This window comes from Eublepharis macularius, chromosome 2, assembly GCF_028583425.1.
Source record: "Eublepharis macularius isolate TG4126 chromosome 2, MPM_Emac_v1.0, whole genome shotgun sequence".
NCBI lineage: Eukaryota > Metazoa > Chordata > Lepidosauria > Squamata > Eublepharidae > Eublepharis > Eublepharis macularius.
In genome coordinates, this window is record NC_072791.1 from 67,987,157 (window position 1) to 68,003,811 (window position 16,655).

General features: G+C 39.9%; 1 protein-coding gene across 1 annotated transcript in view; it reads right to left on the reverse strand.

Moving 5' to 3' along the window:
- The window catches only part of SPTBN5 (spectrin beta, non-erythrocytic 5), a 161,389-nt gene that overhangs the window by 44,148 nt on the left and 100,586 nt on the right, over positions 1-16,655 (reverse strand). Inside the window, exons 39-48 of the mRNA XM_054969930.1 lie at positions 16,496-16,588; positions 13,325-13,443; positions 11,241-11,355; positions 8,620-8,733; positions 6,791-6,915; positions 5,078-5,244; positions 3,024-3,208; positions 2,674-2,751; positions 1,478-1,653; positions 126-216 (exon numbers count right to left, since the gene is read on the reverse strand). Coding sequence (XP_054825905.1) covers positions 126-216; positions 1,478-1,653; positions 2,674-2,751; positions 3,024-3,208; positions 5,078-5,244; positions 6,791-6,915; positions 8,620-8,733; positions 11,241-11,355; positions 13,325-13,443; positions 16,496-16,588 — 1,263 coding nt within the window. The remainder of the gene's footprint in view (positions 1-125; positions 217-1,477; positions 1,654-2,673; positions 2,752-3,023; positions 3,209-5,077; positions 5,245-6,790; positions 6,916-8,619; positions 8,734-11,240; positions 11,356-13,324; positions 13,444-16,495; positions 16,589-16,655) is intronic.

Here is a 16,655-nt window from a genome sequence, read left to right on the forward strand (position 1 = left end):
TTCACAGCATCCTTACTGATTTTATTTTTTATTTATGTATTTTATTCATGTTATTTATAGTCCACCTTTCTAATGACATATATATTTTAAGAACTCTCAGCAAATAAAGCAAAATATGTTGATACCTCAAAGGAATTGTGCAGAAAGTTTTGGAGCAGCCTTGATTCTTCCAGAAGATGCCTGTGAGCCAAAGAAGTTTCTAGAAGCCTCTCCTTTCTATAATAAGAAACATTAATAACAGAATGGTTCAGGAAGTTGCTTTAAGAAAAGAAAAAGGTCTGTGAATTGCACTACTATATACAGTACATACTATCTTTAGAGGTATGCTCTACTATATAATTTCTGCATGTTTAATCATATCATGTTAATACTTATGCTATGGCTGTTTCCACACAGCTTACCTTTTGCTGGGCTGCAGCGTGTTCTTGTGCGAAATCGCGTGATAACAGCGTGATCTCGCATGAAATGGTGCGATAACAGCATCTTCCTGGCGCGATTTCGCGTGCAAAGACGCTGCATCTCGACAAAAGGTAAGCTGTGTGGAAACGGCGTCTGTTTCAGCTTTGTTTCAGATTTCTTAATCCTATTACATTCTAATCCTATTACATTGCTTATTGGATGCACCATCCTGTTGACTGTATTGACTTACACTGAGTAATCTTCCTTGAGAGAAAAGTGGACTGAAAATAACATAATTTTTTAAAAAAAATAATGACCCAAGATAATAAGGTTAACATTCTCACTCTCTCTTTTATGCCTAGGTTAAAATATATGTTAACTTTTGTGAATAAAGCCCTGCAATTCAAGAACCAGAAAATTGAGCATGGTTGGCAAGGAAATGCTTGAAGAATAAGAAAGGATAAAATGCTACTAAAAAGGAGTATTTCCCCCTTCCCCCAAATGAGTAAATATTGCCAGTCTGATGCTTCCTCAGCCCTATGTATCTGTATAAATGTTACCCAGATTACCTCAAACAGGACTCTAGTAGCTGGGGAGCTGAGATTAGTGCTGAAGAGCTTCGTTGAAGCAGACAAATGGTCCAACAGTTTCCTGTTTCACATAGTGGCCAATGTTGCCCTGGAGGGCTGAGAGACAGGGCATAAAGGCCAAGGCATTTCCTTGACGCTGCTTCCTATCTCTGTTATTGTGGTATGCGCTTCTGACTGTGATGGTTCCCTTTGGTCACTGTGTCTAGTAACCCCTGATGGGCCTATCCTCCTTGAATCTGTTGAATGCCCTTTTAAAGGCATCTGTGCTCATGCCCACTGGTGGTTAATTCTACAATTTAATCACATTGAATAGAGTAGTATTCCCTTTTGTCCATTCTGAGTCTATTGCCCACCAACTTCATTGGGTGCTCCAGAGTTCTAATATTATGAGGGAGGGAGCAACAGTTATGATGAACAAATGAGCGAATCATGGTAAAAAGGCCATTTTAAAGATACACTTAAGGTGTGAGAAAAGGGTTAGGTGCTACCTCCTGAGAATTGTCTGAACCTTTTTCATTATGTTCTCAGAGTCATAATGCTGGCTGTCCATCAGCTGCTGGCCAAATGATGTCATGATGTCAATCTCCTTCATCTGAGCTTCCAGGGCCTTTTCAAATTGCATGTGTTTTTGCTGCAAACTCTCCACACTGGACAAAGAATCCTGCTTAAGATTTTTAAAAACAGGGAATGTTTTCAGTTGGCTATCCCACATTTTCAAGATTCTAATACCTACCTTTGTTTTTCATAGTTTTCCAAAGCATTTTCAAAAGCTTTTTGAATGCGAAAGCACTAGGCCCAAAAGACTGTGTGACTGGTATTATGAGCAGGTGGCTATGTAGAACAATAGCTACATGGAAAGTTACCTTTGGGATTTCCTCTGTAAACTCAGTAGGTGTTGGGATGGAAGCCCACAGTGGGTTCTAAAAGACCCCTCAGACAGCCATTGGAGGAGCTTCAGGGAAATCATTCAATGCAGCTAATGAACCCCATCCTGACATATACAAAAGCTTCTTTCAGGCTTGGTTGTAAACTTGAGACAGTAAGAGACCTGCAATGACCTTTGAGAAGGAATGTTTGGCCTATCCTTACCATGGAGGAGATCTGTTTGACAGCAGGTCTCTTGCCTCAGCCTCTTATATGCAATATGGGAAACACTAATGCTGATCTTCCATACTGGGTTATTTGTAAAGTTTAGTTCCCTAAACTTATCAACAAATCCTGTAAGTAACAAAACAGCAGACTCCAGCCTAGCTTGCTCCCTATTGTGTAAGTGCAAGTTTTTAAAAAAATCTCAAGGAGGTTTTTTCCCCATAAGAAAGCATTTTAAAATGTGATTCCCCACTCCAATCAGCAGCCTAAAGTGAATTACGTGAATTCACCTTTAATTACTGTTTGTTTCACTGTATATGTAAACCAAGGCTGGCATCTGAAGTGCTTTGAACACTCTGAAGATTATATCAATGTGTATAATATTAATATTACAAGTAAAAATAAGAGCAATAATTAATATATGTGTGTGTGGGGGGTGTGTGTGTGTGAAAATCATGTCTACCACACAGAAACTGGTAATTAGTAGACAAGAAGTTGGGCCTTTGGAAGAAGAAACCAAGTGATTACGTTGCATTTTCTCCTCTGCCAACATCTTCTCCCTTTAGCGGAATAAACAGCAGCCTATTTTACTTACCCCCAAATCCTTGTTTGCTAGAAAGGCCTCTTTGCTGCTCAGCCAGCTTTCATTCTCTTCCACATAGCCAAGGAATTTCTGTGAAGGAGACAGAAATCAGATGTGAACTCAGTCTTTTGCCTGTGAAGTCAGGATAGTGCAAAGTTCACTGGTTACTTGCAAATAGATATGTTTTATGCCGTACATTTGACCAATATTAAATTGGCCAGGAAATGCAGAAAGTAATTATTCTGAATTCTGAAATTATCTTTATCCTGTGCTTTTCTCAGACAAAGACGGCTGTTTAAGGGGCTTCTGCCTCGAGCTCTCTCTGTTCCTAATTGACTGCCATGGACCACTTCTTCACTTACCTGCAAGTCCTTGGCTTGAATCAGTTTTAGATGTTGTTCTTGCCAAACCTGGATCATTTCAGTCAAGGACTGTTGTAGCTGGATGAGGGAATGGTGGATCTCAGGAGCTGCATAATGTCCAGAGTTGGTGAGCTCCTGACCATAGGTGATTAATGAACTCAACCTTTCTCCTCGTGCTTCAATCTCTGCCTAAAACATGTCGGGAGAGATTGATGTCAAAATGTTTGTGCAGAACCAGCTGTCCAGGAAGGATACATGTCTTTAGGAACTCTACACAGCAACCTTCCAATACTAATATCTACATGGAAAGTCATATCAGTCCTTGGGCTGTGTCACTGGAACAGCACAGGAAACTCAAGGAAATAACAAATATAGAGAACAAATAATTATTTGCTCTGTTAGTCTAGGAAAGGCTGTTCCCAAACTGGGATTTTCTTGGGAAATGTTAGCAATAAATCAGAGGTCTCAAATACCAATTACTTCTTAACAATAACACAGAGGGTGGTAGCTGCACAGCAAATAGTGTCCCTCAGGGCTAATCCAGATGTGTGCAGGGAGTTCTGTGTTTGGAGCTCCCAGCAATTTTTTAAATTTAACATTCAGGAGCATGAGGCTCAATTTGAATCAGGGCCATTGTGTGCAGGAAGGAGAGCTTTCTCTCCTGAACTGTTTACGTGACTCTATTTGTTCTGTTAAGGACTCCCAGCACACACCTGGCTTGGCTCTAAGATTTCAACTTTCTATGTTTTTCATAAAGACAGTCCAGACAGTTGTGTTATAATCAGTACAATTTTATCCCATCCTTCCTCCAAGAAGCAAAGGGCAGCCCTCTTCTATTTTATTCTTCCAACAATCCTGTGAGGTTAGGGCAGGACTGGGTGAGCTTCATGTCAAGCAAGATTTTGAACCTGGATCACCCTTTACTATCCACTATATCACACTAATTACACGATACTCTATTAGTTTCTCCCATGCAGGCCATTTAAATTAAGAACTCATCTAAAAATTTCTCTACAAGTTTTGTTCCGAACTATTTCTTCTCATTTCCTAAGTAAAACCAATTCATTAGGAATCCTCAGTCCCTTGTTTTACTTTATTATTTCTGAATTTTTGGTAGGATGCTGTACTGTTCAACACAGCTTTGAGTTCTTTCAGCTCACTTGTGCCTTTTCTTTCACCTTAGTAATAGGCAGGTAGGCATTTTGGGTCTAGGAATAAGAAAATTCAGTGGTGGGGTATTGAAGGTTCAGAAAACTGGGAACAAATGCAAGTGGTAGATTATTCTTATCCAATGTTGCCTAAGAGGAAAATATTTGCATCTCAGAAAGATATTCCAAATAAGGGCAAATCTACATGTGATGTTGGGAGTTCCGTGAAAGTAGCTTCCAGAGTTCTTATTTCTTTAAAAATCAAACATATATGTGGGGTGGCAGTTCCAGTAGAGTCCTTTTTCCCAATCTGAAACAGCCACAAGGAGTCGGCACTTGCCTTGTTGGATGAAACATACAAATGGTGCAGGGAAGAAGGCTTACAGTGAAATCAATGGGCTTAGACTGCAGCAACTCTGCTTAGGATTTCACTGTTAATCCCCCTTACCTCCTGTCACGGTCCTCATTGGAAGTGAGTCTGTGGACATATAATTAAAAAAAGACAATCTCTTCAGGGAACTCACTGTGCCACACATAGTATGTGTAACCAAAAAGGAGGACCAAGGTATGGAGAAGGAGTAGTTGGCCCCATAGTGTCACCGTTCCCATAGTCACTGCAGTCGCTTTCTGTACTATGGTCCAAAGTACAAACAGTTTGGTGTGATTGTTTGATGAAGCCTGGATTGTTATGCTTATACATATCAGTTGTCAATTGCCAAAGATATTGAAGCCCTGCATCTTGCAAGATATTCTTAGGAAAGTAACAGTGCAACCCTATGCAGAATTACTCCAGTCTAAACCTATTAAGTTTCAATAACTCTGCATATGACTGTACCCTAGGTGTGAGTCATGGGACTGATATATTCCAAGATCAGGATGACTTTGATTGGTCCACTTAATTCATACTTGCCTTTCGTTGATCATGCTCTTCGATCATACTTTCAGCTTCAGCTAAACTTTTAGGTAGACTCTCAGCCTCCATTGGCCCTCTTATTTCTTGAATCCAGTCTAGAAAGTCTTTCATATCAGAGTTAAACTTCTGCAACTGGTAAGAGGCTGCCAGCTTCTCCCTTCTGTCATACAATAGATGACATACAATAGATATTATTTGCTGGGACTAGCCCGAGGTCACCCAGTGATACAATATTTGTCATACAATAGATATTATTTGCTGGAATAAAACTACTTTGCAGGGGAGAAAAGAGTAAGAAAGGAAGAGGGAGGCTTTCTCAACTGGGGGGTAATCCTTTTTTCTTACCCACAGAACCGTGCTTCTTTCTTCTACACATATAATCAGGCCAACATAAAAGTGGACACACATACTCACAGACTATTCCCCCTTTCCTACACATTCCAGCTCTATATTTTGGATGGTGACAATGTCTATTTGTATTTTACTTTCCCCTACATCTAGAACACAGTGTTTCTCTTAAGGAAGCTAGCACATAAGCTAACTAGCACAGTTTCCCAAGGTACAGAAAGCTTTAAAAGATGGACAATGGGGAAGAGACATGCTTTTCAGTCTGAGATTCATTCAGGTAAAGGCTTCAGAGTTGGCCTCCAGTTTAGTTGGGACCCTATAGCTTATTCTGAATGTCAACTTAACTTAACGCTGGCACAGCAGATCGCCACTGTTCCACTGTAGCGGCTGGATGCTGACATAAGTCTCTGCACTGGCACCTGGGGTGTGTGCTGGGGAGCTGGGAATGAATTAGTCGGCTTCCTAAGCCCTTTTGGGCCCAGGCACGCCCCCAACAACCACAGAAAGGTACACTGCGAAAAACGGTGGCATAGCCCATAGGCACCAATTGTGTGGGAAAAGTCAATCGCTCCCCATGCCCAGCCTTGCCCAAATGGCCTAGTGAAGCATAGGATGCTAATTACCATAGGAACCAATCTGCTTGTGTTGCCATGGCAGATCAAAAAGATGGCTGCTCCCTTAAGAACTGGCAGAGATGTTGGGACTAGCCCATGGGAAGCATACAACAATATTAAACAATTACTTAAATAAATTTTTATAAATTTTCGATATTTAAAGTGCAAGTGCTATCAACAAAGCTAGTGCAATACAACAAGTATAAATAATTCCTCAGAAGTACAATCAATTAATCACGATGTAGCAGCAATAATTCATATACAGTATAAATACACTCTACTAGAACAACCGGGTATAATAAAGTTAATGTCCATATCCTGTCTCCGTTGTCATTTCCTCCTTCAACTGTGTGTTTCCTCTTGATGGTAAAAAAAAGCCGCGGGGTTGAAGTTGGCAAAGCAATCTTCAGCAACCAATCTGGGGCCGGCTGAAGCACAGATTTCACAAAGGCTTCCTCAGGAGTAACCGCTACGGCAAAACCACGGAGAATTCATTGATTCGAAGACCCGGTCTGGGCGGCAGTATATTCTAAATCAAAAAGAGTCCAGTAGCATCTGACGAAGAGAACTTGATTCTCGAAAGCTTATGCTACAATAAAATTGGTTAGTCTTAAAGGTGCTACTGGACTCTTTTTGATTTTGCTACCACAGACTAACATGGCTAACTCCTCTGCAGTATATTCTAAGGCAGTCTGAGTCAATTGGGGAACATATTTAAGATGGCAGCCTTGCAAATATTTTTACCTTTGCATGACCTGGCCTTGGAGTCGTAGCCAATGATTTTTCATCTCCTTTTGCTTCATAGTCAGTTTGTCACTTATAGGGGATGGATTCCTTTTACAAAGTTGGAATGATTCCAGCTCCAGGGACTGAAAAGAATACAGGAAGTCCACATAGTTATAAGCTTGGAAAGAGGCATTATGGTTTAGGTACATTTCAAAGTTTAGTAACAGCAGCTCATGTAAATGAGCAGCATGAGCAGCATGAGCAGCAGCTCATGTAAATAAAGCTCCATGTCTATGTACAGACTCTTGCAAAGTGACAACCTGTGCCATCCTTTGCATATATTACATTCAATTAAATGCTAAAATTTCTGGAAATGGCTGAGCAATTTTTCAGCAGTTGAAAATTTTGTCTTTCAATGTCATAAACAAATTTACCCATATTTTACAAATATGTTTTCAGAACTCACCAAGACATACATATGAAAGAGGTGATGACTACAAGGGCTAATCTTGATAGTACAAGCTGTCACTTGGAAGAGATATGAGTGAGCTTAAAGAATAGGGCAGCACACAACAGAGAGTGAGGTCAAAATACATAAATGTGGACTAATAGCCTGGTTTCTGGAGGAGCAAATGCCTCTTCAAAGACAGTGCTTGAAATGCATGCATCCTCTAAAGCCAGAATGCATTTTTACTTTGGAAATACTGTTTTATGCATTTACAAGTTGATTCAGTTTTAATCAATCATACTCATAAGATAATTTGGACAAGAACTGTTTTGCAGAGCAACAATTCTGTTTTAGACAATTTACTGGTATTTTTTCCTCCAATTGGATAAAAGTAATTTGGAAGTAGAGTCTTCAGGAAAGGAAATAACATGGGGGAAAAGGATAATTAGCCCCTTCCCCACCCATCTGCCCTTAGGAATTGCAGCTGCAATCTATGAAAGAAAAAAATAATTTTAAAGGTCTTGGATCAACATGTAACATGTAGTTCTGCCCTTATACATTATATTCAGCTCACAGGGTGCAACATCGTGAAACAGAACAGGCAACTTATCATTGTATAATATCGAATTTTTGTTTTGTTTTGTTTCCTGAGAACTCTTATGGGGTCCTCTTATCTTTACTACACACCCACACCCTCCAGTGAGAAAAACCTATCAGCTACATCAGTAGCCAATAATATGGTTTGGGTACTGATTCAAGTGTTATACCCTGAGCAAAGAATTAAGGACAGCCAGTGTGGGGTAAAAGCTAAAGTGTTGCATTCTGACTGGCAGGATACAAGTCCACATCCTCATTCAGCTAAGAAGCTCACAGAGAAACCTTGGACCACTTCTATTCTATGAACCTCAAGTGGCTGATACGCAGAAAAAGAAGAGGAAGGGAATTGTACGTGTTATCCTGAGCTCCTTGGAAGAAGGAAGGCATTAAAATATAATTAATAAACAGGAAATTAACTGTGACTTGAGAGGGGCAATGTTATTACTAGTACTGATCTGGATATTAGCACAAGAACAAAATTTCCTTTGTTACAGTGCAATCCTAAAATGAGTTACTCCAGTCTAAGTCCAATTTTTTTTCTTAAAGCATGTGATACTTCAAAGAAAAATATAATGTTTTATCAGTTTTATTACCCTCCTTTCCATTGTGCATCGCTACAGAGTCATAAACTGTAGCAGAAGTCTGACTTCAGGCAGTAATGATCCACTGGAAAATGATAAGGTATCAATGTAATTAGTGCATTGGTTTAAAATTAGTGCTTATCCATACGAAACCTCAGGTGGATGGCAGCCATAATAATCACCATTCCTGTTTCAAATTCTAAGGCCTTCCCATCTTTTACCTCCATATTGGACTGTATGAAGCCAATTTCTCTTTCCGTTTCTTCATGTTTTCGGATTAGGTTTTCTATACTTTCCACATCTTTCCCATAGTCCAGTGCTTGTACCAGTGCACTCTTAAGGGAGCAGGACAAAAATACAAAGATCACAAACTAGTGTGTTTAAACAACAGTTGTACTCTTGCTCTTTTATCCTTTTGATGCAGTCACCTTAATTTGATTTTGAATCACTTTACATATACTTGTGAGTGTAATGCAATAAGTATAGCTTAAAGTATTAAAGAAGCTTTTTGCATACTAACCAAATTCAGGATTTTCGAAGCATGGCAATGCATGTACCAAAATCCAAGGCACCTCCTCCAATCAACAAGGGATGTGCATTCAGATATTTCTTAACCAAAACACTGCCTGAAATCCCCTCCTTAGTTCCTGATCTGAATCTAAACAGGGACGTTTGGTAGCATTGTTAAGGGAAGTTCTTTTCATTCCTCTTGCCTAAGTTCTTCCTGAATTCCCACAATCCATTTCTTTTCTTTCTAAAGTCACAGGTCCCTTTGTCAGATACAAGAAGTGGAAAAAGGAAGAAGTCCTTATAATCGAGGCAGAGGGTGGGAGGGGTATTGTCAGTCAGAGCGTCAGGAAGTTAGCACATGTAGTTAGCTTGATAGAGCAAAGAGTAGAAAATTAGCATCTGTAATGCGAGAAAAATTCTATGTCCTGATTCAATCCTGGGGTATTCATTGCTCCAAATTTGCAAATAAACTCAGTTTCAGCAATCTCGCATTGTAATTTTTCTTTGAATCCTGAGCCTTTATATCCCAGACAAAAGGTGTATGTGTGTGTGTGTGTTATGGATCTGGGGGGGAGTGTTCTGTGTTCTCCCTGCCTCTGATCCCCCAGTTTCTCCTACATAGACCACCACCACTCCAACTTAAACAGGATTTTCATCCACCAGCTGTTGGGGAAAGCTGGTTAGCCTCTGAGGGTGTAGAGAGTTCTGGTATGTGACCAAGCAGCAGGCATATGGGTAAGAATTGACACACCTTAGCCAAGAGAGGTCTTACTACAGAATATACAGAGTACACAAGTTAGAGAAAACAGATCTTGCACAAAAGGTTTGTGGCTGCAAAAGAAAATAAGCAGTTCCTCCTATCAGTTCAAGTATTACAACAGAGTACCTTATTCATCTTCTGCTGGTGATGGGTGCCCAATGTCTAGAAGGGGAGGGGAAACAAGCCTGGCATACCTGATCCTCTGCCCCACCATTCTAGGAACTCACTGGAGCCATGCAGCCAAACAGCTGCAGACTTCTTTTGTGCCCTCTCTTTCCCGAGAGAGGGGAAGAGTTCCCACCCCTAAAACCCAACGTCCCTCCTAGCCAGCCATGGCTAGCTAGTTCTCCTTGCATGTATCTCTCATCTCACGAGTTTACTTTTATAATGGAACCAAACGGACAGAACATACAATTATTTATCACAACTTGTCAGTTTCCCCAAACATCCGAAAGAGAGGAGTTAAGGGGAAGCAAATGACGATTCAATTGGCCTGCACTTCCTGACACTCTAGACTAACTTAGGGTGGAACCACACAAGGCACATGGGTGCATGTCAGATCTTGCAAGGATCCGTGGGAAATGTAGTCATAAAATAAAAAACAACAACTGCTAACTGTGATTCTCAGCTGGGGAGACTTTCTCTCAACTGGAGGGACTCTCTCTAGTTGAGAGACTTTCTCACACATACTCTTTCTCTCTTTCAAAAATCCTCTGGGAGGTCAGGATTGGAGGGGAGGGGAATGATGTAAGAAGAAGCAGGAAAAAAGCCAAGGTGTTTTATGAGTGAGAGAGAAATCCAGTCCCTACCATTTTTCTTCTCCCGGCAGGGAATCGCAGTGCAGATTCCACTCTCCCGGCGTCTCTGAGCTCCTAAAGGAAAACTGAAGTGACTCGATTTTTGAAAGAATCTCTCCAGTCGAGCAGCTGTTCTTTGAAAGAAAATCCACTTGGCTTAGTTTTCTTACAGGAGCTCGGAGAGGGGGAAAGGTAAGACTACCGCTCCCAGGGAAGTTTGCACAACCTAACCTGTGCTCTTCACGTGTAATTCGTCTCATGTGTTTCCACTCTCAGAGCTTGATTTTGAAAAGGTGAATCAGAGGCCAGTTTAATATTAAAAGGCCTATGACAGAAAATAAAAGGGTGTTACAAGAAGGGGCATCAGGATGCAAAGGTACAATGTAGCTTGATTAGACTGACTCTCAAAAGCTCATAGCCTGCAAATCTTGTTGGTCTCTAAGGTGCCACTGGACTCAAATCCTGCTGTTCTACCGCAGACCAACATGGCCACCCATCTAAAACTATCCTTAGGCTGAAGATAAACTTCAAACAGTGCTGAATGGAGTAGCAAGATACAAACCACTATCTCTAGACTAGTTACTACTTTGTAGATACTTTCAAACATAGAGTTAGCAGAATGGCTGATGTCATCACAAAGGGTTCTTCTCTCTATTCCCTTTTGCACATATTCTATACAGTCTATAAATATCCTTGCATTCTCCATTTATTTCTCCACTTTGGGGAAACTTATCAAGAACTTCAAAATGGGAACTGTATAGTAAGAGAAAATCACCTTCTCGCTGATTCTCTCTGTTATGTCATCAGTTTCTCTGATCAAGGTATGAATCTCCAGAGCTCCTTCCAACTTCCTTCTATATGCCTTCAAGTCACCATGGAAATTCTTCCACCTATTCTTCAAGTGACAATTTTTTAATTGATCAGAGTATTTAACATGCAGTCACAGTTGTTGATTTTATGGTCTAAGAGTCATTTCTTTGGGCCTGGTAGAAATTTTCAGCACGGATTCTCCCACACACAATCCCTCCCTTACTTATAATCTCTTGAATAATGAAACAGCACATTCTTATTTTGGAAATGTCATAAACAGATCATATCATAAGCAGCTCAGACTGCCTTTCCCCCTAAAACTCCTCATAAAATGTTCCCCACTCCACGTTTGGACCCTGGTTTATTTCAAATATCAACTTTTAGGTTTGTGATTTTCTTCATTAACCTGTCCCTCTGTAAACATTTGAGGTAAACAAGAAAATAAGGCAAAATTACATATTTTGTATGGTGTCACTAGCTCCACAAATACTTGACTTCTTGGTGTTGTTGTTCTGATAATCCACCAATGTCTTCCCAGGTCAGAAGACACCAGCCACAGCAAAGCACAATTCAGTCATTTTATCTTGCAAACAGCATTCTAAATTCTCTTAAGGGAAAAGATTTCTTCCAAGTTATATGGTAAGCAAAACTGCGCTCATGGATCCCCATGAATCTCCATTCAGGTTCTTCAGGACTGTGAATAGCAGGTGCCTGTTCCATAAGCACTCTGAGAAGGTACATAGCTTGGGTGGCACGGAATCTGCTGATCTCCAGTCCTGCTGCACACCATTGTATCACCTCTTGCGATAAGCTATACATCAAATCGTGTATCAAGCCTGAAAATACTGGGCAGAATGGGTGTCACGTGTGCTGATTACAGATGTCACAGCCACCAGCATGCTGACAGGCTGCTGAGGTAAAGGGTAATAACTGAGGAATTGTGGTCAGAAATGGTGAAGTCTTTCCTCATTATAGCCAGAGGTGTCCAGGGAAAATAGAGGGCAGACTGAGAAATACTAACTGGCACATCTTGAGTTCTGCTGGTGATACAGCAGGGTGCTGTGAATTACATCTTTGGAAAAGGGGAGTGTTTCAACAGTGCTTAGTTCACATGGACCCTCCTTGCCACCTAGGGTAATGCCGATCACCACTTTGAAGTCAGGAAGCAATTTTCTCCAGGCCAGTTTGGCTAGGAATCCTGGAGGTGTTTTTCCATCTTCTGGGCAAGGGTCACTGGGGGTGTGGGTGAGAGTATAGTTGTGAACTTCCTGCATTGTGCAGGCAGTTGGACTAGATGACCTTGGAGGTCTCTTCCAACTCTATGATTCTATGAAACACTGTAACAATGGAAATCCCATGGCTCAGTACTTAATAGGCAAGATACTGGACAATGACCACAAACAGAGGTGTTGTACCAGAGGAAATAAAAGTGTATCTAGGAGTTAAGAACAATTGTACTTGAAGAGGCTCTGTAATTTGACATTTTTGTTGTTGGGGGTGGGGTTCAGATTGTATTCTGTATAACTCAGCAATAATGATCCATTTCCCCCACGGTACCATATTTCTATATTAACAGTGCCATCCAGCAGAGTTCCAGCCTTCTAACCTCATTTACTTTAACTGACTTAGAAGGATTTAACTCTGCTTAAAATGGTAATGCAACTATCGCAAGTGTTCATGATTGAACTGTGTTTTTATTGTCTCTCCCCCCTTCATTTTGGATTTTTAATGATTGAATTACATTAAAACTGAATATTTGATATGAATTTTCAAGACCAAAAAGACATGTTTTTGGACAGAGTCTACTGACTCAGAACAGTGTTGTTGAGAAGATGCTGAACGTCAGGTCCATGCCAGCTTTACAGGCCTATGATGCTATGACAGACAGTTTAAGGAAGAGAGCAATTATTGACAGTATATGAATGAAGCAACTGTCTCCTTGGAGGATTAGTAATGATAGCATTACTATCCTCATCTGGTCAAGAAATCCAGCAACTCTGAATTTTTCTTCCTTCATTTGGACCCCAATATGGATTTTTTTCCACACACCTCTCATTGAGCTGTTTCCGGCGTTGATATACAGTTTTTATTTCTTCCTTGTTCTGTACCTCTAATTTCAAAGCAAGGGCATTGATGGTTTTGATGTGAACATCATCCACAGTCATTTCCTAGAACACAAGAGAGCGAAAGAAACAGATTACTTGTACAGAAAGATAGATTACCTAATGGCTGCTACATCATCACAGAAATACAGGCTCCCCCTCAATGCAAATGTTGCCTTGACAAAATTATAGTGGAGAAAAAAGAGGAGAAATCAACTAAATTTAAATTGCACTGCAGGCTATCAACATAATACAGAATAAATTAATTTTTGGCCTGACATGTATTGCATTTTGGGAGTTTATAAAGTCACCCTTAAAGGTTTGTATGGATATTTGACACATATTCCTATCTTTAAAACTATTACCATTTCATTAACACAAGCTGAAATGGCAAAAACAAATGTTGACAAAATTAAATTGGCATAACATTACATCAGTAAGTGATAACAGGCTGATAGCTTTGTTATTTTTCCTTCACCACTTTCTTGAATGTGCTAATGAATATGAAAGCACACAATATATAAATGCAAAGTAATAAGCATTTGGCAACATGGCAACAATCCAGGTATCACATGGCAATTTAGAGTTATCATGGGCTGGAATCACAGCAGGTTTATGTCTAACTAGCAGGAAATGAATCTAGTCTGACTTGCCCACAACATTCCATTCATAACTTCCACCTTCCATTTGTTTCAACAGATGGCAACACATGCAGGAAAAGTAAACATTTCCTTGTATTTCATAAAATACAGATTACATTGTGATGAACATATTTTCTGGACAATTCTGAACAGTACAAAATTTGGAATATGAAACCATTCCTTTTCATTATACACATATTTTACTTTGCACTAAGTCCAATAACTCAGACAACAAGCAGGAAACTGTTAATTATGGGTCAAAAAGAGGTATTACCATGGGAAGTTAGAGATTTGTTATGAAACTGCTGTCTTAATTATACAGACATATAACTGCTCATTTTTCAATCCAAATTTAAAAAGTAAATAGATTCAAAGCATTTTGTACAATGTAGTCTCACGATTCAGGAAACACTAATCTAAAGTTTCTGAATATTCAATTATATATATTAAAAAAACATGCTGTCTATGACTTTCCTGATACCCCTGTTTGTCTTTTGAAATTCTAGCCTGAGATGGGGTAAGGAGCTGTAAGTGTTAGGCTAGGCTCACATTTCATACTGGGCAACTAATCAAGTATCAAATGAGCAAAATAATATCAATAGCAAACACTGGGCTAAGAAGCAGCCAACAGGGATTGAAATGGATGATGACTGCAGAATAAAGTTCAGCAGGGGCATGAAAAGCAGGGCATAGGGTACAAGAGGGGTCCCAGAACTGACCTGGAGCATCATTTATATTTTGTCTTAGGCAGTTGTCTAGACCATTAATCTGTGGAATATCCATTGTATTGTACTTGTGCTCCTTAAATACATGTTACATGATCGCACAAATCAGGCTCCAAATGCATGGCTGCCGGGCTCCTAGAACTCCAGTGTATCATCTGTAGAAGGGTATGCATTAGAGATGGGCATGAACTGAAATACGAACCAAAATTCAGCACGAACCATGCTGGTTCGTGGTTCACAAACTGGCGATTTGTCAGAGCCCATTTCTGATGAACTGCCATGAACTGCCATGAACTGCCATGAACTGGACTCTTGCTCTTTTCTAATGCATGAACCTGTTTATGGCATTCATATGTACCTGGAAGCTGCAGTGACAAGACAGATAAATGCATGATGTTCACACATGGGTGAGTGTGTGAATATTTTCTATTTATCTTATACCAATCTGGACAATTTTCCATTTGCAAAGTAGTCCTCAGCTACAGAAACAAATTAGATCCAGAGGAGTTAGTTGTGTTAGTTTGTAATTGCAAAATAGTAAAGAGTCCAGTAGCACCTTAAAGACTAACCAGCTATATTGTAGCTTAAGCTTTCAAGAACCACAGCTCTATGATGAAGAGAGCTGTGGTTCTTGAGAGTTTATGCTGCAATAAAGTTGGTTAGTCTTTAAGGTGCTACTGGACTCTTAGAAACCAATTAAAATTTCTTACTATGGATTGAAAGTTCAGCAGCAACGTTAACAATGTTATTAAAGATTTAGTCTTCACCCTATTTTTTGATCCTCTGCCATGGCCTTTATCAGTCTGCAATAAGTATTAAGCCTACTGTTGAGTGCATAAAGAGGGAGTCAGGGAATTCTTTTGACCATGCCTGGTCTAACTCCATGATTGCCTCTTGGTAAAATGAAACAAAGCTGGCATTCTGTCTAGAACTGACATGCATTTTTCATGCATATATTCTGGGGAAGAGTAAACTGACATGAAAGAAAATCCAAATTTCTCTTCTAGTTGCAGGTTTGTTCTGTTCTGTTTTGGTGTCATTGCGTACACAGCACAGATTATCCTGCAACTATGGACAAGAAATCTAGACAAAGGACCCAGGAAAATATGATAGAACCTATAAATAAGGTGATATCCCAACGGGCATGTTCAATTTCAATCTGAACATACATTTCCCTTTTCTAAATTGATTTGCTTCTGCCAAAACAAGTGCATCCCATGGGAATGTGACATTTACTCTAGTATTTGACATCTCAAAAACTTCAGCACAAACAAAACTCAATGAGGCAGCTAATGTGTCGCTATCAGAAAACACTGTCTAGTCACACAAGCTTCTTTTTTTTTTAAACAACCTCCTCAGTGCCCAGATTATCAGGGACAACTGAACTGTAAGAAGAGTCAGCTCTGATGACTCACCATAACAGAGGAAGAACTGGAGATGTCCTAGCAAGGAAAGACGAAACAAGCAGCTGTCAGGTCATGCTGTCTTTGCTAGAAGTGTTACTTTGTTACTAAATGCTGCTTATGTTGCTTTGAAAAGTAATATCACCAGGGCTAGGCCATTTTATTATATTATACTGTTGCATTATAGGACATGATTGAATGTCAGAAGGTGAAAGGGTATTGCTATTACAACCTCAGTGTGCAATTATTAACTGGGATATTTGAATCCAAACTTGGTATGAAAGCCTGAATTAGATATTTGCCCAGCTATATGAGTTGATCAAATTAAGCTCAGAAAAAATACTCTTACCCTTGATGTGCCTCGAAACTCATTCAGTTTTTTCAGGAGTTGCAGGCAGTGCTCATAATCATTTCCGACATCACCGATATTAATCATCACTTCCTGTAGAAAGGGAAATTAGTAAAACTGGCATTCTGGTAAGCACAGTGCAGGTTGAGTCAACCAGCTC